The sequence below is a fragment of the Glycine soja genome, chromosome 8, assembly GCF_004193775.1.
Source record: "Glycine soja cultivar W05 chromosome 8, ASM419377v2, whole genome shotgun sequence".
NCBI classification, from domain to species: Eukaryota; Viridiplantae; Streptophyta; class Magnoliopsida; order Fabales; family Fabaceae; genus Glycine; species Glycine soja.
In genome coordinates this window covers 5,143,964-5,166,599 of record NC_041009.1, presented here as the reverse complement: position 1 = coordinate 5,166,599, position 22,636 = coordinate 5,143,964, and the positions used below count along the sequence as shown (strand labels likewise).

At 30.4% G+C, this 22,636-nt stretch overlaps 3 protein-coding genes across 3 annotated transcripts; 2 read left to right on the top strand and 1 right to left on the bottom strand.

Annotated features, from left to right (window-relative positions):
• Positions 1 to 521: 521 nt before the first annotated feature.
• Positions 522 to 3,385, bottom strand: LOC114422977 (gamma-glutamyl peptidase 5-like). Its single transcript, XM_028389557.1, has 4 exons — positions 2,882 to 3,385; positions 1,467 to 1,622; positions 1,165 to 1,332; positions 522 to 910 (listed from the first exon to the last, which is right to left on the bottom strand). The coding sequence occupies exons 1-4, from the start codon at positions 3,188 to 3,190 to the stop codon at positions 809 to 811; spliced, it is 735 nt and encodes a 244-aa protein (XP_028245358.1). The 5' UTR covers positions 3,191 to 3,385; the 3' UTR covers positions 522 to 808.
• A 9,219-nt stretch (positions 3,386 to 12,604) lies between these two features.
• LOC114424274 (anthocyanidin 3-O-glucosyltransferase 7-like) lies at positions 12,605 to 14,189 on the top strand. The gene has a single exon (XM_028391111.1). The coding sequence runs from the start codon at positions 12,693 to 12,695 to the stop codon at positions 14,034 to 14,036; it is 1,344 nt and encodes a 447-aa protein (XP_028246912.1). The 5' UTR covers positions 12,605 to 12,692; the 3' UTR covers positions 14,037 to 14,189.
• Positions 14,190 to 17,898: 3,709 nt separating this feature from the next.
• On the top strand, positions 17,899 to 21,486 carry LOC114421363 (zinc finger protein 385B-like). Its single transcript, XM_028387249.1, has 7 exons — positions 17,899 to 18,117; positions 18,335 to 18,361; positions 18,502 to 18,624; positions 19,302 to 19,548; positions 19,646 to 19,735; positions 19,856 to 19,942; positions 20,718 to 21,486. Exons 1-7 carry the CDS (start codon positions 18,062 to 18,064, stop codon positions 21,246 to 21,248), a joined length of 1,161 nt encoding a protein of 386 aa, XP_028243050.1. The 5' UTR covers positions 17,899 to 18,061; the 3' UTR covers positions 21,249 to 21,486.
• The last annotated feature ends 1,150 nt before the right edge of the window (positions 21,487 to 22,636 follow it).

The window sequence follows — 22,636 nt, the reverse complement described above, 5'->3', positions numbered from 1 at the left end:
GGTTACAGAAAGGAGCTTTACTCGCTCTAAACCATAATTCAACAAAAAAACAACTATAAAAATCAAAGGAATAATATATACAAATCATTATCAGTGTTTGCAAAACTTGAAATTCGAAAGTGTAATAATTATAAGACACTAAACCATTCTTTTTTTTTTGTTACAGAGAAAAGAAACTAAGCCATTAGCTACTGTACAATAATATGCACAATTGAAGATATTGAACACGTGAAATTTTCTACAAAAATGAATCGGTAAGTCAAATTTTACAGTTTGTTTTCTTGGGTATAGACAATTAAGACTTCTCTTACAGGTTTACATAGTTTGTTTTATGGGGTTTAGTTTGGCTTCCCCAAGTGCTTCTTTATTCAAATAATCAATTCACAAATCTAGCATAATTTTATTGAAATTATGGATAACAATATTTCAGGTCGATCGTATAATATTCACATACAACGGTTTTTCTGCTTTGACCAGCCACCACGTGTTTGTAAAATATTACTAAGAGAATTCCAATTCAATTAAACGGGGGAGAAAAGTGAAACATTTTATTGCTGTATATAATTATTTGATCATTGATTTAGTTGAGCTTAGATAGAATGCCCCATCAACACTTAATGGCTGGCAACCTAACAAAGCCATCTAATAATTAACAGTGCAAAGCCGTGCATATATATGCCAGATCACATTAGTGCCACCAACCTATAACTTTTATGTATAGATCGATCACCCTCATCCATACGACTACTTTTTAATATTATCGCTTCTTAGCAGAACTATAACTCCTCTTTTCAATGCCATTTTTATGTCACAATCGACCCTTCAAAAAAGTGACACAGAGTTTCTTCCAAGCTTCCCTATCTGGCTCCCACAATGCAGCCCTGTCCCTTGCTTGCTTACCGAAAACATCCTGACATTCAAAACATGACCCACTCTTAGCACTTAGCCAATAATATGTCACGTGGGACTTAATTTTATTGTGTATAACTTTTAGAAAAAATAGTATATGAAATAACAAATGTATAATGCTTTAGTACTCTCAATCAATTATAAATTATTATATATGCAAATTTATAAATTTAACTATTTTGAAAGTTATATGTAACTACTGGTTAAGTAAGTAATATCTAATTTTTAATAGAAGTGAGAGGAAGATGGACATACTATGATGTAATTGCGTTGAATGAGACGATCAATAAGGTGAAAAAGAATGTCTTTGGAGTACTCAGGGTGACCTTGGATTCCCATAATGTGATCTCCATACCTAAACATTTCAATTCCAGTCTTATCCGACCAAGCAATCACCTCTGCCTTGGCAGGTAGCTCTCGGATCTATTTTGATGATACAATGGAAAAATCATCATCGGTTAATTAATTATTAATCATGTTACGATATATAAAAAAAAATGTGAGGCAGTTATATATAACCATTTTTAATTAATTGAAATTAATAATATGATACACACCTCATCCCTGTGGCATTCGATAATGGAAAGCCTTGATGGAAGATCAAGAGAAATCAAAGCAAATGGCAAAGATGGTGACAGTGTTATGGTTCTGACACCAAGGTCCCATCCAGTAGGAGAACGAGTCACCTTCCCTCCCAATGCACGCCCAAGTATCTGATCAAAATAAACATCATCTTTAATTATTTTCATTATATACACGCACGCACCTAATTAATTAATTATGCGATGTATGCCATATCACATGGTAATCTTAAAATGATGCATGTGACAATCGCATCATAGTGGTCCACTGTTGAGTATGACACTTTTTTCAGAGAATTTGATGTTGCGAAAGGTGGTAAAACATTCTTCAAGAGAAATAAACAATAGTAAACCATTAATAAGAATAGAGATAAATAGAAACCGACAAGGCGACAACCGCTGCATCGTCACTATTTTTTATTCAAATTAACTCTTTCTTATTTTGGTCAAGTATAGATCAACTTTTATCAATTGGGACAGTTTTTAGTATACAAATTAAATCTTACATAGATGAGATATCGCCTAGTAAGGATGTGAAATGCAGGACAAAAGTGTTGTACAGATAAGATCTTTTGACATTATTTCAAGGCATATATGTACTGTACACCCTTTAAAAAAAGAGTCAGGAAGAATAATAAATATATAAATGTAATGAGTATAAGAAAAAGTTTGACATAAATATAAAATTTATAACTTGAAAAAAAAGGGTCAAAAGTCCAAGTCTAGTGCCGCAACGCGAATGATATAACCACTTGCAAATTAGCTAATTTCAAAGGGTGATTTCTTATGACTTATGGTATGGAAAACATGGACAAGTTGAAATTTTATTAATCGAATCTTTAAATATCAGGCTCAAGTATTTATACCAGCACAAATGCCTAAGGTGAGTGAGACCTAGCACTTTACAGTAACCATATGTTCAAATCGGTATATATGTTTAGCCCCCATATATATATATATATATATATTTCTCGTGGACCACTTGTACCGTAGGTTTAGCGCAATGTACGCACAGCTCAACAATCGAGAATTAAAAAATTAAAAAATGTTCATCCATTGCTTCCAATTTTCTAACTAATTAAACTTTCTTTATTATATAAAAAAACCAATTATATCGAGGCTAAAAATGACAAAATTAAACGTGTAACTAAAAAATGCTGGTGTTTGATGTAAGTCCACGATTGGACAAAAATAATGCAGGCCATGAAAAGTATTTTTCAAATACACAATTATGAACTTCAATACAAAATTAGAAAGAAATTATAAGATTATCTTGATAGAAATACTAAAAAAAAGAAGAGAAAAATTATGATAAAAAAAATGATTGTTTTGAGAATAGAAATACTATTGAGATCTTTTAACTTAAATTGAAACATGCAGGAAGAACGTACCTGGTGGCCGAAGCAAATTCCGAGGATTTTCTTGTTCATGGAATCGAGTTTGCGGAGCAAGTTGAGGAGATCATTCACCCATGTGTCGTTGCCATGTGCATCACTGCAACTCCCAGTGATCACAAAGCCATCATAGAGACCCAAGTCATCTTCATCAGGAAAATCCCCACACGCCACCTTGTACACGTCCCATGTCTCTCCCTCCTCCGCCAGCATTCTCACGAAAACTCCAGAATATCCTCCGTACACTTTCTTCACGTACTCTGAATCCTCTGCGCACATCAACACACCAAATCTCTTCTTCTCCATGTTTTCAGACTCTTCTTCTTCTTCTTCTTCTGGGATATGATCTTTCTCTCTCTAAAAAGCTAGAGAGAGAAAATGAGGGAGTGTAGAGAGACAACTTGTTTTTGCACGAAACAGGTGAAGTGAGTTTGTGGGAACCAACAACAACTTGGGTGGGTTTTATAATAAAGGGAGGTGGGAGGTTACCACAGTGGCAACGTTTTTTGTGTCATGACGAGGTTGTCCTTCCTCTAATTTTGTCACAACAAAGTGACCCTTGGTTTTGACCAAAAAGTGGCTTTTGCAATTATATTCATTTTTCCTTAGCAAAACTGAGTTGCTAATGCTAAAATTAGGGAGAAAGATTTTTTCGTTTCATTAATATATAGAAAAATGAATGTACCCGGAATGTTGGCCTACGGGGTAAAATTCCTAATGAATGGGTTCATGAAAGTGATATGAATTAGTAACAATATTCCATGGTGCTAATGTGGAATTTGTTGTTAACTTAACTGGATGACGATCTGTTTCAACTTTAAGTAGTTACAAATCTTTCGGTTTTTGCCTTTTTATTATAATATACACTTGCATACTTATATAGGTTTTCATACTTCAAAAATAAATTATTACCTTAAATTTATTTTTGACCAATTAGGAAAAAAAATATTTTATATTTCAATTTAATATTTGTCATACCTCAGTGTAAGATTGAAATTAAGCGTAATTATTTAACACGTATTCAAATTAAAATCATGATATCATTTATTATTTATGTTTTTTTTAAATCAAATCATCATTTTCATTAACTAATAAAATAAAATAAAAAACTTGTCAGCTGCGGCGATGCATGAACCGGTGGAGGTGAGGGCGGGGTACGAGATGCGGAGACTTTGAGGTCCCTGTTGAGGGTGTATCCCAGAAGCGCGTTGCATTGGATCGTGGATTTAGACAGCGGCTGGAGAGGAAGAGAGTGGCGTGGAAAACGTGATTTGGAAATAGAAAGAGTGAGTCAAGCTACTTCACTGACAGGGTGGGTAACTAAATAACGACATGACTCCATAAATAATTGACCAAGAAAAATAAATTTGAGATATTATTAATATAAAAATAATCTATTTTTTAAGTATGAAAAATATATTTAAATCTATAATTTATTATGATCTTGGGGATGCTCGCTGTGATATACATTTATTAATTAACAATCTCATTAGTATACGAAAGGCAGAACTTAAGGTAACGTTTTGGTTTTTAAAGATATATTTCTACTATAAATCAATAACGCAGAATTAGAGGAAGTTTGTAAAGCGTTAAAGCAAATGTACTTGTCTTTTTTCGTTTCTTTCTCATAAAACCTCACTCGTCATTAAATGTTAATATGATGCTTTAGAAAATATGGATCTCTGTCCGTACCAAAAAAAGGATCTCTGCTACGTATAATTCATGATTATAGTTTTATTTTTTTATTTTTTTATTCGTATTCATGATGCTAGTTTATAATCATTCTATAAAAGGAGAGAATCTCATATTTATTAAAAAAAAACAATAATTTATATTTATTGTATATTTCATTTTATACAGATACAAAAGAAATATGAAAATACTTTTTTATGATATTTGGATTCTATATTTGTAGGGATGACAACTGATTTGACGATTACAAGTATTAATATAAAATAGATGAATTTAAAATTTTTAATACTCATCTTTGTACCTGTCCAAATTTATTAGGTTTGGATATAATTGGAGATAATCTATTATGTTCTTTTTTTATACTTTTATTTTACTTACATATTTTTAAATAAGTTATATATTAAGTTTTAAAGTATATTTTAATTCAAACAATATATAAATATAATGTATAAGAAATAAATTAAAGTTAAAAAAAATTAAGAATTCAATTATATTTTAGTTAAATGTATATTTTTAAGTTTGTTATTTAATTATTAATCTAATTGATTTATATTTTCAAAAATGTTAATAATAAAATTATATATATATTGTTAAAAAAAAATGTAATATGACGGGTACAAGTATGTGCATACTTTGATACTCATATCATTCTCACTTAAATATCTCATATAATATCTATACTTGTATTCATATTTTCCCTCAAAGTAATCTCGCATCAAAATCAAAATGGTGTATGTGAGTACGTATTTATTTGTCAAGCTTACCTATTTTTCTTGTGGATAATTAAGACATTTTTTAACGTGAATTAATTAATTTTACAAAAATAACGATTAGTATATTTATTAAATAAGACAAGATAGACTATTACTATTTTTTTATCATTTAGGAAACATACAACCTACACTCGAAGGTACCTACAAAAATCATGTTTAACAAAACATTAAGAGAATCTAGACAAGTATATGCAAAACTAAGGATTGGGGAGAGTGAGATCTCATCTTAAATAGATTATTAGTATAATAATTCATTAACAATCATTATTGAAACAAAATTTAACCGAATAGAAGTAATAATAAAAGCAAAAGTTTTGTAGTCCAAAGATTTAATATAATAGCATAAGTTTCTGTTATGTTTATATAAATAAAAAAAATTTATTTAACAAAAGAATTTACATTCTATTTCCACCATATGAAAATATTTAAAAAAAAAACAAATAGTAAACATAAACATAAACATAAAAAAAAATAATTAAAAGTGGCAATAAACGTGAAGATGTCCTAATGCAATTGTTTTCAGATTCCCGAATCCCTCCCGGGTTGAATTTGATACCATGGACAAGGGAGATTCAAGGGAGGCAGGCCCCCTCCTTCCAAAAAAAATACACTCTTTTTTAAAATTGTATAAAAATTCTGATTTTTATATATAAATATATAATAAATTATACTCGATTCTCCTCTCTTGAGTTTTTTTTTTCAAATTATATATAACATTGTTGTTTTTTCTATTCATATTTCTTACACTAAAATCATTTATGTTTGAAACACTAACATCTTCTTATATGTTAACACTTAGCGAAATTACCAATTTCACTTTTCCTTTCTCATTTACTGTCAATTAAAATCTACACTTGACTTTCACAAGACTTGTTCTTTTTCATTCTCATCCCATTTGTCCTAATTTCTTCTGCTAGTACTGTTGTCGCTCTCTTCCCCTCTACTCCCTCTACTCCCTCCATGACTCCAACTTCTCCAACCCCAAACCTACTGACTACTCTGTTTTTTTCTCATCAAACATTGAAACACAAACAAATGTTTCAAATAAAAAAAAAAATGAAATTAAGTTCAAGGTTCCTGATATCATCAACCCGTTTATACAAAATTTGTCCTTTTGATGATAGATGATCTTTGGTGTCTTTTCCTGGCATAATGATGTGATAAAGAATGTTGTGCAAAACTCTGCAAAGTTTTCATCAAATTAACTATTTAGTTTTGTCCGTTGTCAAATAAATTATCTTATATATATCGAATTACATTATCAAATTAATGTCAATGGCAGAACTTCATTCACATGCCTGAATCAGAAGGCTTTTGGGATACAAACAATGCCTTATCTTCACTGATAGATAGATAACTGCAGCTGGTGCCCCCAAAGTCACTGTATAGAACTAATTCAAGTGAAATCATGTGTAGTTTTTAATTGATGCGGCAAGTTTTAATTGGTGGACACTAAGTGAGACATGAAGAGTGAGACGGGTGATTTTGTTTTTACACTTAGATTCTCTTATATATTACACGCTAACACTGCCTACAAGGTTATTGTGATGGTTAAAAAATAGATCATGTTTGTATATAAAACCTCAAATGTGATTAGTTTAATTTGCTCATAAATATACAATAATAATTTATTATATATCTCGACTAAAAAAATCACATATTAGGTTTAAAGTTTATCTTATAGATATCTTTTATCTAATAAAATTATCCTATTAATATAGATATTAAAGGTTGATAATAAAAAAATAGTTAGATGACAATATAAAATTATTTTAAAATATCTTCATTGACAGTGTTTATATGAGTGTTTAATTTGTAAACAATATTGTTTAATTTTTTTCTCCACGGGAGGAGATGACTTGACTTTGCTTAATAAATTAATATCATAAATAGAATGTTTTTTAAGTATTATAAGACCTGTAGAATTAAATTAATCACTCACTTCAATAACCTTTATATTTGAATGAATTTTCATGTAGAATGTTTAAATTTATATAAAATTCTAAGACTTACAAAATTATGATAAACAACTCATCTCAACAATTATGCACTGTATATATGTTTTTACACCATAGGCATTAATCTCAAAAATATAATGTTGGCCGACAAATAAGTTATTTGTTAGCCTAACATTATATTTTTAGAATTTTTAAAAATCATAAAACTAATTTAAAGAAAACAAGTTAAGGGACTATTAATATATTTTAGTCCTCCTTCACTTTATCTAGTGTTTCAAACCGTGGAAAGAAAGTAAAAAAAGTCTCGTTTTATGTTCTTTTTGTTATCCTTTCTTCTAAACTTAGTTGTTTCAAATAGAGTGTTAGTGCAATAGTTTCTCTTTTGTTTTATGCTTTCTGTGATTCATAAAAAAAAAGGGTTAAACATTAGGTAGTTATGTGAAACAAATTACCTGATAATTTTATCAATTGGCAAAACCAGTTTAGTATTTTATGGGTTTAGAGTGGAACAATGTTTAAGGTCATCCGATATACAAATATTTTGAAATGTAAATATATTTGTCTAGGAATAATGACCAAGGAAATTGCTTCCTGGTCTGAAGGTGACCAAGGAAACAAGTCTGAAGGTGCAGGAAGCAATTGTCCCAAGTAAGATAGAGTATTTAGTGAGTTCATGGTCCACGCTCAGTTGCTTATGGTGATCGAGTTGGGCCTTAAACAGATACAAGATCGCTGATTGTTTGGCTAAAATATTGGAAGTGATTATCCCTCCTTGTCTACAAGGAATTAGGGATGAGAGTAAGTAACTGATTTTAAGCATTTATGAGAGATACGTTTGATATCTTATATTTGAGTTTGTTTATGACTACCAAAAATCACTTTTGAAAACAATATATATCAGTTGTAGAAATTACTTTCCAGAATTTATATATGTTGTGTTGGAAAGTAATTTTCACAACTATATTTTAACAAGATACACATAATTCCAAAAATTAATTTCTAGAATTGATATATGTTGTTTTACAAAGTAGATTCTAGAACTATGTATTTGTTAAAACATGATTCCAAAAATTACTTTTCAGAATTGTCATATCTTGTTCTGAAAATTAATTTTCAGAACTGTATTTCAATAAATAAAAGGGTATAATTGGTAATAAAAAATATAAAGGGAAGGGAGAGGTATACTTAGCAAATATACGTATTTGATAATTGGACCCAACTACTATTCTCAGTCCAATGTCTTTTCTGTTTCTTTTTTTTGTAAGAAATAAAAAATATCAATTTAGACTATACAATCATATCTTTAAGATGATCAATATTATAATATTGTCACTTGACTACTGAAAAAAGGGTAATGTTCATTTTTAAAAAATAATGATCATTCAAATACGATTTGATATATAGTCTAAACATACAATCCTTATTCGGTATATATATATATATATATATATATATATATATATATATATATATATATATATATATATAATCCTTATTTTTCACATTAACTAATCAAGTACTAAAGTACTAAATGTGGATAGCTTTCCTAGCAAAATTTTGAACTTTGGTCTGTCACATGAGACACTAACATCTTTTGCTAGACCAATCCTCATTAATTAGTAATTATATTACTTATTTTAAATATTATTATGAATGCGAAATAAGAATAATAATATTATTCTTTAAAATTTAGTTTGTTCTTTTTCTATAGATACTTAAATGTTAGAATTGTCTTTATTAATATAATATCGTCAAAGGAAAATTAAACTGTTAATATAAATATTTAAGATTTATATTAATAATGTAATGCATATTTTGTACACTAACAAAATTAAATATATGATGTATTAGGCAATCATACAATTTTTATGTTGGCAATTTAATTTGTTATACAAAAAAAATAATTATATCCATTAAGGTAAATTTATTTTATTTATAAAGATCGAATATATAAAAGATTTACAATAACTGGTATCACTGTTTAATTAACTGAGTTAAACTTCTGGGTCATTAAGGTAATCTAAAATCTAGAATTAATGTACAATTATGGCAGATTTATTGAAAGTAGCGGGCAACGGCGTGATTCCTTCTTTGCTTAATCTTTTTTATTAATTACCTCTCTGATCTGGAGTTGGAAATCGGAAGTATCGTCCAGAGGTAAGTATCGAACGTGTTTCATATGAGAATGGTTGTTGATTACGGTAAGTATCCCACTCATTCTCTTCAAATGGTGGTTGCCTCGTTGCCCTACTTTCCTCTACATTCGCCATTAAATGTTCCCATTCAATTGTGAAGTTACTTGTCTTATGAAACCATAAATGCATAAAATCCAATGATATACTGGTTGTTATTCGGTAAAGCTATGAATTTATGATTCGTTCACTCTCTGATTTTCTATATATGAAATGAAATTCATAAGATACTTACATGGAGTGTAATATGCTTCCTTTTCATTTTTTTAAGTGTTTCCTTATGAATTAAAGTAAAATTAATACTAAAATTGTGTATTTTTTTCTTTGTTGAAGATAATTTAGAAGAGGAAATCATGTCCTAGTGCAAGTAGGAAAATCTTTAATTCAGGTTTAGAGAGTGTTTATTAAAATACTTTTATTTATCTCACTCTAAAAAACGAATGAGGTATCGAATGTATGCTTTTTTTGTTAGATACAAATGTTTGTCTTATTTCATTCAAGTAGCTCTTTTGGATTAAATTATATATATAGTTAAGGAGAAACGTTCTCTTTTTTAAGAGATATATGGGGAAAATTGACAATGTAAGAATGATTGTCCTGTCTTTGACCTCTAAGGTTTGCTTGCACATATATGATGAAACTCCTTGATATAACTCAGTAGCTCAATATAATAAAGGTCTTCGGTCTTCTTTTATATATATATATATTATAGAAGAAGACTCATTATTTCTTTAGCAATCTGATCAGCAATACAATGAGGTGCAGAAGTAAAAAATCGGGGACCAATTGCAGTTCTAGCTAGGTTATGAGTTACAAAATTTGTTTATCTCCTAACAGCACAAACTTTAAAGTTTAGTAGATAAAGAATCAAACTATAATGATTTCTATTAACACAAGAAAACAGCTGCTGACAATACATCTTGAATGTCCATATCAATGAGAGCCAACGCCTCTCCTTCATTTACTTGCAACGAACACAAAATTACCCTTGTCATCCCTTAGGCAAAAACCCACACAAAGCAAAGACCAACATTTGCAATCCCACGTCATTGAAGGTTTTGCCTCTACACATTCGCCAAAGAAAGTTTTTTTCTTTTGGTGTGTTGGGAAAACTTAAACTTTCTCCCTTATTAAAGTTTAAGATAGACATTTAGTAATTAAAAATAGTAATGGGAGCATACGATTATAATTTTTCAATATGGAGATTCTTCCACTATACGAAATGATAGTAGAGTTACAAGGATATATTTACAAAATTGATTCATTTTATGGTGGCTCACTCAAGCTTGAGGATAGATAGAGACTTTCCAAACTATTTATCTTCTTTCTCAAATAATCTCTATAACTTTCTAACTTTCTCACTTTAAGAAGTGGATTCACTCTTGTCTTGGATGGATAGGAATAAAGGCTCTTACCCTTATTTATACCACTCCACCTCCACAATGAATGATGGAGATTACTTGTATCCTAGAATGCTCCACACATTCTAGGAGTCTCTACACTCTTCTACTCCCTTTCATATTCTTTCATAAGGTTTCAGAAGGTTTCACACATCTCCAGAATATTCTAGAAGTTTTCACATTCTTCCACAAGTTTCTAGAGAGTTCTACAATACTCTAGAGTTCTCCAGGACATTCTAGAAAATTCTACACTCTTCTAGAAAGCTCTAAAATTTTATAGAACCTCTCCAATTAAGAAGGGATCCCAACATGGTGGAACTTCTAGTTTCCAAACCCTCATCCTTTTCCCTTGACACTTTAATTGATATGCCACAACCAACATGTTAATGAAAAATTAAGCAATAAAAAGTTCTACCGTGTTAATAAAAAATTAAGCAATAAAAAAGTCTTTTTATACCGTACTAGTATATATTACTTTCCAACATTAATATAAACAATAAAAAGTTTTTTATTTAAATATAAGTAAATTTTAACTATTTAGTTCTATTTAATGATATCATCCCATAAATAGCTTCAATTTATTGTGATTCTAATTTCAATAAATCATTTTTATTTTTGATATCAAATTTCAATAAAAAAAACTATTTTTAAATGTGATTAATAAAATTAAATAATATTAACTAATTTTCTAAATCAACGTAAAATTAATTATTTTTATTTATATTTAAGTCCCAAAGTAACTTGGAGTACTTGATAATTGGACTCAACTATATTATCAGCCTAATACTTTTTATTTGTGTTTCTTTTGTCATGAAAATTAAAAAACTAGATAATGTCATTTAAAATAAAAGTTGTTATTACACAATTCTATCAACTAGTCAAATATTATGATTAAATTTATAATCTCTACGGAAACTATATTTATAGTTTAAAGTATTTAATTTAAATAATTAATAAATATTAATTAACAAACAAAATCGTCGAGAGGTAAGTATCCAACGTGATTTATGTGAGAATGGTGGTTGGTTTCACGTTAGACGTACAAGTCTACTACATGCGGTGGTGAGTACTGCGATTCAGCGAGGGTTGGCATTCACTGATTCACTGTTCCATTATGGTTTTGTTCTAATCGTAGCGTTACTTAAAGCCACGAATTTATGATTCTTCATTCGCGTTTGTAGAGCTGTAGTCAAACAAATACTAATAATTAAATATTACTAGTATATTAAAGAATTAAAATTGAGTCAAAATTATAAAAAAGTTAAATTAAGTAAAATTTAATATAAAATAATTATATCATCTTTAAAATCTATTTTTATGATAAAAAATGTGTAATACTTTACATATTTTTACTATTATTTTTTGAGTTTTACTTTATTTTATAGATCATGTAACAATTATATTTGAGTTTTAAGAGATCACTGTAAGTTGATAAATTCTTTTTATATCTAGGACTTTAACTTAAAAATTAGGATAATCTAATGTAAGTTGATTTACCCGTTAGGTAATTTCTTAGTTTTATTTTAATAATATTATTGTAATAAAAATTTAATTAGGTTTTTATAACTTTTAAAATATTTAAAATTGAGATAGTCTTTGGTTAAAAGTGTTAGTTTATCGTTACCGTCAGTTAGTACCTGAGGGCAAAGGTTCGTAATTGTTGCTGTGATTCAGTTTCAGAAACAAATAAAATCCCCCCCTTTGGTTGAATTCCAACACCACAATTTCAACATTAATTTGCCTTCATCTTTCTCTATCTTAACCTTCACCTTGCAAAGTGTACCAAACCTCAAATGGATCATCAAAACAAACACGTAGCAGTCTTTGCTTTCCCCTTTGGCAGCCACCTTATGCCTCTCTTAAACCTTGTCCTCAAACTAGCTCATTCCCTTCCAAATTGTTCATTCTCATTCATTGGCACAGACAAATCCAATGCAATCCTTTTCCCAAAACCCCACATCCCAAATAACATCAAGGCCTATAGCATAAGCGATGGAATCCCAGAGGGTCACGTCCTAGGCAAAAACCCAACTGAAAAGTTGAATCTTTTTCTCCAAACTGGTCCTGAGAACTTGCACAAAGGTATAGAACTTGCGGAAGCAGAGACAAAGAAGAGAGTCACATGCATCGTTGCAGATGCTTTTGTAACCTCTTCTCTCTTTGTGGCTCAGACCCTCAATGTTCCTTGGATTGCACTTTGGCTTCCCAATTCATGCTCACTCTCTCTATATTTCTACACTGAATTGATACGTCAGCACTGTGCAAACCATGCTGGGAACACAACCTTGGATTTCCTTCCCGGGTTGTCGAAGCTGCGTGTTGAAGACATGCCACAGGATCTGCTCGATGTGGGAGAAAAAGAAACAGTTTTTGCAAGGGAACTAAATTCACTAGGTAAGGTGCTACCTCAAGCTAAGGTAGTAGTTATGAATTTCTTTGAGGAGTTGGAGCCACCTTTGTTTGTACAAGACATGAGATCCAAGTTGCAATCTTTGCTTTATGTTGTTCCACTTCCTTCCACGTTATTGCCACCATCTGACACAGATTCAAGTGGATGCTTGTCATGGTTGGATACGAAGAATTCTAAATCAGTGGCTTATGTTTGCTTTGGGACTGTGGTGGCACCTCCTCCACACGAGCTTGTGGCAGTGGCAGAGGCACTCGAAGAAAGTGGATTTCCATTTCTTTGGTCACTGAAGGAAGGTCTAATTGGTCTTTTGCCAAATGGATTTGTTGAGAGAACCAAAAAGCATGGGAAAATAGTGTCTTGGGCTCCACAGACACAAGTTTTGGCACATGATTCTGTAGGAGTTTTTGTGACTCACTGTGGAGCTAACTCTGTTATTGAGAGTGTTTCCAGTGGTGTTCCTATGATCTGCAAGCCATTCTTTGGGGATCAAGTTGTGGCTGCAAGAGTGATAGAAGATGTTTGGGAGATTGGTGTCATAATGGAAGGTAAGGTGTTCACAAAAAATGGATTGGTGAAAAGCTTGGATTTGATTTTGGTGAATCAAGAGGGGAAGAAGATTAGAGACAATGCTCTTAAGGTGAAGAAGACTGTGGAAGATGCAGGTAGGCCTGAAGGGCAAGCTGCACAGGATTTCGACACTCTGGTGGAAGTAATTTCTAGATCTTAAAAATATTTTTTTACATGGGTTATTTTATTTCAAAAATATCAAAATGATGTATAACTTGAATAAATTATCGGGTAAGTTGTTATTGTAGTTAACTTTTATGTTTTGTGTGTGTGTGTGTTTTTTCACATGAATATCAATGGAATGATTCGATTAGTTCCCTAACAAGAACCTAAAATAAGTCGGCCATTTGTATATATATAGATAAACAAATATAAAATTGATCAAGTATAATACAAATAGTTAAATTAATTTATTTAAAGTAATATTATCATAAATTTAAATTTTATTCAAAAAATACTCATAGAATTAATTAGTTTAATTAGTAGTGATTAAATATAATGACACTATTCATTGATCGAGAAATAATTTTTTAACAAATAAGTAATCCATTTGAAATATAAAAAAAAAAGAAAAAGGATTCATGCTTATTAAAAAAAATAAACTAATATCATTTAATTTTAATAGTCTTGATAAAAAAAAATTAGTTCCTAAATTCCATTTAAATTTAATTGTATAGGAAAAAAAAAAGGTTGATGGAAATAAAACTTTACTTAAATGAAGGAATTTTGGAGGTGTTGCCATTAAATAGGAGGAAGTTGCTTAAATTTTGTATATATTTTAGTTCATGACATGCTTTTTTTCTTGTATTTTAGTCCAAATGGAGTATTAAATATTTAAACAAGTAATTTTGTTATAAAGATAATTTAACTTAATTGGTTGAATAAAATGTATAAATAAGATTATATAAATCCTTTAATAGTGTTTTTAATTTATATGAATAAAAAATGAGTAATTTCATTAAACTTGGTAAGGTTACAAGTATGTTTGAATTAACTTATTTCATACTACAACTAATTTTTAAATATTAAAGTATAATTTTACAAAATTATGAATTAAAACATAAAGCAAATATTTTTTTTACTTAGTAAAAATATCATTTGCTAATTTTTTTTTTAAAAAACTCATTATTATTATTATTATTATTTAACGAATGCAAAAATACATACCCATCTAGAAGACTAGAACATTGGACCCATTTCTTACGTAGACATAAAAGGTATGTGTTGAATTTAGCAGCAGTTAGGTGTTGCGCATTTGATTAAATTGATGGCTTTGGAAGTGTCTACAACTAACTAGAATACAACGCTAGGAACTCGACACGCCTTTAATGAACAAAATGAATTTACTCTTTTTGGTACCACTTTGGAAACAGTCTGAAAATTAAGTGGAGAGAGTGGATCCACCACGACTAATTTCCTTGCTTATATGATGAGAAGAGATATACGCTTGAAATTTGTAAACGATCGTTATTTTTCTAAACTAACCCTTTTTTGTCCTAAAGGCAACGTGGATACCCAATATAACCAATTATTTATCTTAATTTCATTCATTCTATTTATTTCCTCATTGCCCCAGTGTTAATCTCGTGATCACCTATACAAATAAGATCCTTCAATATATCTTTCCTTATTTATCATCATAAATAGTATGGTCTAGAGATAACTATATTTTCAAATATGCTATTAAAGATTTGATTTTCAAATTTGTGTATATGAAATAAGATATATGAAGAAAAATTAGTCTCTTACATGAATCTGGGTACATGAAAAGATTAATCTTTGTCTAGCGTAGGATACCAACACAAGAAATCTCTGTCTACATTTGCCTTCTACTGATTTTATTGATCTTTCTCCACTCAGTTTTACCTCAACAATTATATGTCAAACTCAATGGAAAATAAACATGTAGCAGTCTTTCCTTTCTCCTTTGGCACCCATGTTATGTCTCTCTTCAACCTTGTCCTCAAAGTAGCTCACGCTGCTCCAAATTGCTCATTCTCATTCATGTGAGCATGTGGAACCAGGATAAAAATGACGTAAACAAGAACTAAATTGAGAGTGTAAAATATAAATGAGAAGAAGTCATTTCTTTTCACTTCAAAGCACTTTCTAAATTAAAATATATAAGTATGTGACAATTTTCATCTTATAAGAATAAGTCATGTCTTAGCTTAAAATCTGAATGTTACCCTTATCAATAAACATGCAGAGTCATTGTGATCTGTTGTGACTTGTGACAGAGAAAAAAAAACCTACGCATTATAGATTTTGTTGAGATTAAAATGAGAATGTGTCTGTGAGGGAAGCAATTGAGCAATGAACAGAGAAGGCTTAGGTGATTATTATGTTGTAGCTGAAAGCAGCAAAAAGAAGAAGATTAGAAACAAAGTGTGGGGTAGAATCTAAAACCCAAAAGACGAAATCAAAGCAAGATGTGAAGTTCGTTGCTGTTGATCGACTGAGGTTTGAGAACCTTTTGAAGCGCAACAGGTTCAAGAAGGAGATAAGGAGGAAGGAGAGGATAAGAATTCGGAGAAGAGATAGGGGTAGAGATGGAAAAGTAAAAAAAAAAAAAAGAAAGGAAACAAATCTAGTCGTTAATTAATAAATCCAACGGTTATGAATTAGTTAGTAAAAATCCAAGATTGCATATCACATTTTAGTCGTACTTTTTCCAGATGAACGGTAGAATAAATTTATTTACAAATTCAAATTCAAAAGATAAAATTTTAATTTTTTATCTTTTAAAAATTACACTGTCACATTCTTACAAATTCAAAATTGAAATTAAGTATTTATTTATTTTATTTTTTCTCAATATAAGTTTTGTACTATGTATTGTAGTTAAATCTAAAAACTAATTTGTTAACCATGCTATTAGTTTTAGACAAAACTTAGATATACAATTCCTTATTCCCGAGAAAAAAAATACACAAAAAAAAATACAATTCCTTGAATATTTTTGGTATTACTCCAATTAGAATTAAAATTTCATCTTAATAATTTATCTATCTTTTAATGGACATCTCACATCTTTATCATACAAATTATCTGTTATCAAGATGAAATTCTACTTCTTATAGAAAAGCAACACTAATTACACTTAAAAGAACTTTATCTAGTTTCTTTTTCCTTTCATAAATCAAATTTTGTAGTCGTAATTACCGATATTTTTATTTATACCAATAAAAATTATACTTAATATGTTAATTTTATATACGTTATATAAAGAAAATCAATTTAAATCATAAATTAAGTTTAAAAGATAATATAAATATAAAAAATTAATAAAAATATACAACAAATGTAAAAATATTGTATATTATTGTTAAGTTATAAAATATAACATATAATAAAATTATTTATTTTGTAATAGCTATTTTTAAAAATATATTCAAAATAATTTCTAATCCATTACCATTTTGAAAAAACAAATAAACTTGAATTAAAAGGCGTGGAATGAAATACGAGGAAATCAAATCCTTTTTTTTAATATTTTTCATGTAAATAAAACAATAAAATGATAATTTGAAAAAACACTATTTTTTTATAAAAAAAATATCGACTTTAATTTTGGAAAGAAAAACAAAAAATAAAGGAAAAAAAGAGAACAAATTATTTATTGAAAATTGTTAACAATATTTTCTAATTCACTTTTTAAATTTATTAATTTATCACAAATTCTAAAATAACGTAAATCTCGTTTTTTATTCAATAAATTTAATTATAATTTTTAATGAATTTGAATTAATAAAGGAAAGTGTGCAAGAAAAAAGAGAGTATATTTTTAAATTATTTCAATAATAAAAAAAATAAAGTTAGAAGGTGTCCATGTTAATTATTGGTAAGACTCCTCAAAATTTTTGCCTTTACTTACCTATGGAACTTCGAATTAGTGTAAGTTATTTTTTTTTCAAATGAACCAAAGGATTAAAATAATAAAAAATAAATCTTTGTTACCAAAATATGATTAAAGTATTGCGAGACTGTACTAAGTTGTGACTTGTCCCTTGGTTTTCCACTTTGCCAGCGCTTGACTTCCTCACGAAGACTTCCTTCCGTCTCTATCTTTATTTTACCGATTCATGTTCTTTCTCTGCTCCAACCTTTCTCATATTCTCTCTTTCTTCCTCTTCCTCTGTCCTAAGAAGAAAACACAACACCAACAATTGACTCTCACAAGCGATGTCTTCTCTCTGGTTCCTTAAACTGTCCCTCAAATGCCTTGATCACCTCGCATGGTATTTATGCAATGCATGCTTTTTCTTTATTGCTTCATTACTTTGATGATCACACATGAAAAACTTATCTTTCACTTTTTTTTTTCTTCGTATTACTTGTTCAATGTTGTGAATGGTATCATACTATAAAGTAAAGTGGTTATTCTTGATCCCCCTGGACTCCATTTCAATGCTATTGCTTGCTAATCAACTGTTCTTTTTTTCTTTTTTTTTACAGGCCTCTTCTTGCTTTGGGGTATCCTCTGTAAGTTTCTAAGAGCTATTTATTCAATTGATGTTTTTGCTTCATTGGGTGTTTGGGGTGCTAAAAAGGTTGTTGCTTTTGTTTTGGGACGCTGCTTTTGTTGTTTGTGATCATGGTTTTCTGTGTTTTTAATTTAACAGATGTGCTTCCGTACAAGCAATTGAGACTGATTCCAATAAAGAAACTAGGGATTTGATCTCGTATTGGATACTTCTCTCGTTAATATACCTCTTTGAGTATGCATTTTCGAGGATTCTTCAATGGTAAGTCAATATTTCACCTTGTAATATGGTAAGATAATTTATTTTTCTTCTTTCCCAATAGTGGAATTGAAATTTTTTCTTTGACTGGGATTGAGGACCTGATTGAACTCTATGATCAATGTGGAAGGACCAATCAATGCACTTCCAATGTGTCATAGAAATTTTCTATTTTTTTAATATAGAATTATAGATATAGGGTATGGAATTCCTTCTAGGACTCTGTTTTCTTTTTCTTCATTGGTGTATTCTAAGGGTATTCCTAAATTGACGGCAGAAGATTAGTTCATTCAAGGCGTAGAGATTACCATAATGGGTTTTGCCTCTTCCAGGCTTTTGCTCCTTAAGAAATGAAATGTTGCTTCAAAAACCATTTATATTTTAGTTTACTCTCTCTGTTACTCCAAGAACATCGGTTCTGCAAATAGTAAGCAATTTGAGATCTGAGTTGGTTGATCCTAGAGTGCAATTTAGTCAACGCAAATTTCTCTTCATTGCATTGAGCCATAACCATATTTATACTGTTTTTATCATCTAATGGCTCCTTATAGTTGGAATTGTATCAATGTGATTATTATATTAAATAAAGTTAGTTGTAGCAAATGGTTTTTATTTTCATATTCTTTTTGTAATCAATTCATAAATTTGGTTAATTTTTTCATTCCCATGTCCAACATCAGGTTCCAGTTTTGGCCTTACATTAAGCTTATGATCATCTTCTGCCTTGTCACGCCAGACTTTGGACGAGCTTCTTATGCCTATAATAACCTTATCCGCACTTGCATCTCCTTAAATCCACAAGCAATCATATGTAGGTTAAATAACTGGAGGAAGTTTTTTGTCAAGAAAGATGACTTTTTACTGCATGTAGAGAGATATCTAAACGAGAATGGAACTGAAGCCTTAGAGAAACTCATTGCTAGCAAGGTAAACATCTACATTGCTCTAAGTTTGTGTAGCCATAAGAAATGCCTGGCTTTGGAAATTGAAAATTGAAGCTAATTCTCCTTTTCTCCTAACGAAGAACACCAACCTATTGAAGAACACAACTTATAAACCTGATGCAGAAGCAACAAATGCAATTATAGCAACTGATAATAATGAAACGCAACAGGTGAAGTTTTTATCTTACTATTGCAGTTATGACATTAATATAATTGTTGTTACAAGTTCTTATATGACACCCATCATAGTCTTCTTGTGAAAGTGATTATTGAAAGAGCATCTTGTGCAGACAAATGAGACAAAACTCCAAACACAGCAAAAAACCATCAAAGATTTGGAGGTGATTGAGAAAAAAGAAATTCTTGCAGGCAAGCAAGTAAGATTTCTTATTATATTCACTCAAAATAGGAATCTCTCAAGGACAAGTTATAATTTTAGACTTGAGGCCATGCTAAGAGGTCATTGTTAAGGATTTTGGCTTATGAAGTACACTTGAATTATGTGGATATGGTCATCTTGATAATCATATTTGCTGGCGGTGATGAAATTAGGCATTTTCCTTTAACAATATTGTCATAATCTTATATTTAAATAACAGTTATCCATCTCTTTCTGTGTGTAACACTCGCTCCTCAGTCCTCACATAGTAAAAACATAGTGTCCCCGGACTTGAGAGTTGAGGGTATTTCTTTAAAATGCATGGATCAGTTATATTTTCTTTTGTTTTTCCTTCTACGTTTTCATTGATTATAATGTGATTATGATTGTTTCGTTCTTAACTCTGGATGTTTGAGTGCAGTGTGCTTTCTTTTATTCATTTTCTTTTTTTGGAAAGAAAAGGTAAACTATAGGAAACGAGTGGTGACAAATGTGAGCAACTTACAAATCATTCAACACTTTTGAAGTTGGTTGGTTATCTTTAGATAATGAAAGGATAATAATTTAGTTTAGCTTAATAATTTTTGCACCTCTTCTCAGAACTCAAAAGAGGTCAAGTTTGAATTATCCCTCCCTTAAATGCATGAGCAACTGTAGTGATATATGGAGTAATTTGTTTTCAGTAATACGTATTCTTCTAATCACATTGGATCTTCTTCTGGTTACAATAAGTACTTATAAATTCTAATCTATGCTAATCTTGAATGTTGCAGGATATTTCTGTTGTGCCTAACCTTGTGCCAAGTCAGAATGCTTCACCAGCCATGGTGGAAACTAAAATATTAGTGGGGAAAGACACAGCTAGTGGAGAGCTTCCCGAGAGTTCTACACATAAGGAAGTGCAGAAAGAGTGGACATGCGCTTTATGTCATGTAACGACATCTAGCGAGAAAACCTTGATTGACCACCTTCATGGGAGGAAACACAAGGCAACTTGTGAATCTCTGAAAGCACAAAATCAACCTGTGCCACATAAGGTGAAAAGTGATCAGTCCAAAGATGATTTGAAGCAAAAGAACGTTATCTATCAGATAAATTCCAAGACCAAGAGTGGAGAGAAGGTAGGAAAAGAAGCCATGGACCATAAGGTGCAGAAACTGCAAAAGAAACTATATGAACCTGCTGGGACGAGTAATTCCAAATTTCTGTGTGAAGTCTGTAATGTCTATTGCCCTTGCGAGATTGCTTTGGCCTCACACAAAAATGGGAAGAAGCATTTGGCTAAAATTAAAACTTCAATCTGAAGTGTATATTTGTAACAGGTATACGAGTTTACATTGAAATTTGGTAGGAAGTTTGGACATAGAGAATGCTTAATTTGGTATCTAGTTTGAAATTTTTTTTCACAAGTTCAGTGTACTTTTGCTGGAGATAGTGAATTATTGAGCACGTTCTCTACTTCCACACATACTTTGTTTTCTTTTTACTGGATGTTCGGTGTTCAACATTTTATCTTTTATTAACTCATTCATTTTTGCTTCACAAGGACATTGCAGTATATTTATTTAGGAGAAGTGATACACATACAATTTATATGACATCATTTATGATGTCTATCTCCCTTTACCCAAGTTACATTCAATTTTTCTTTCGCTATATTTTGTTATACAATTTGTTGCATAAGTATAATTTCTCTTTGTTTTAGTTTTTATTGCTGCCCTTGTGGGGTTTCAAAGCCATGAGCCTCTGTGTTGGAGGCGTATATCAAATAGGACAAAGTTTAGATTTAATACCATGAGGCATCACAAATTCACCAGAGTGGTCTGTTCGGCGTTCAGGGGGAGATAGTAGAGGCACACGCGACTCGAGAGGTTGAGGATGAGGTCTGATGCTCACTAAAGACTCTTTAGTGGGTGTGGTTTTCTTTGAAACAATGTGTCGTATATTGGACATGCCACTCACACACAGCAACAGCATAATACACTAGCACTTAGTGGTTCGGTTCGGTTCCAAAATTTCAAACCAAAAATCGAACCTGCTTGGTTTCAGGAAAAATAGATCCAAAAAAAATATATCAATTTTGATATGTAATCAGTTTCTTGGATTTCTTGGATCATTTTCAGTTTTGTTTTTGAATTGGTTCGGTTCTGTATACTGAACTAAATTAATTTTGAGTCATTTTAATTAGTTCGATTTAAAATCTAATTTGCCAAAGTGTTTTTGTAAACCAATTCGATACCAAACTGGATTTAAACCAGTTTTAAGAACCAAACCAATTTTAAATTGACTTTCCACCTATTTATATTTTTGGAAAAAAATTGATTTGGGTGAAAACCGATTTGATTCACCGAAACAATTTTGTAAAAATAATTCGATGAATCAAATCACTTTTGTAAAACAAAGTAATTTTTTTGGATCCGGTTCCAATAAAAACCAATTCAATTTCAGTTTAGTTACAAAGTTATTCGGTATGGACCAGTTTTTTTTGCACATCACCACCCTTTCTTATTCTCAAAAAAGGGAAAACATCAAAACAATGGTTCCTTTCGCTCTTGGTCAATTAAGTTCCTCCATTAAAACCATTTCGTGTGGATGGATATGGTATTAATGGATTAAGCTCCACGTAAACCTTCACATTAGAAAACTAAGAAAAAGAATCGTATAGTCCACGTGGAGGCACGAGACAGATAAA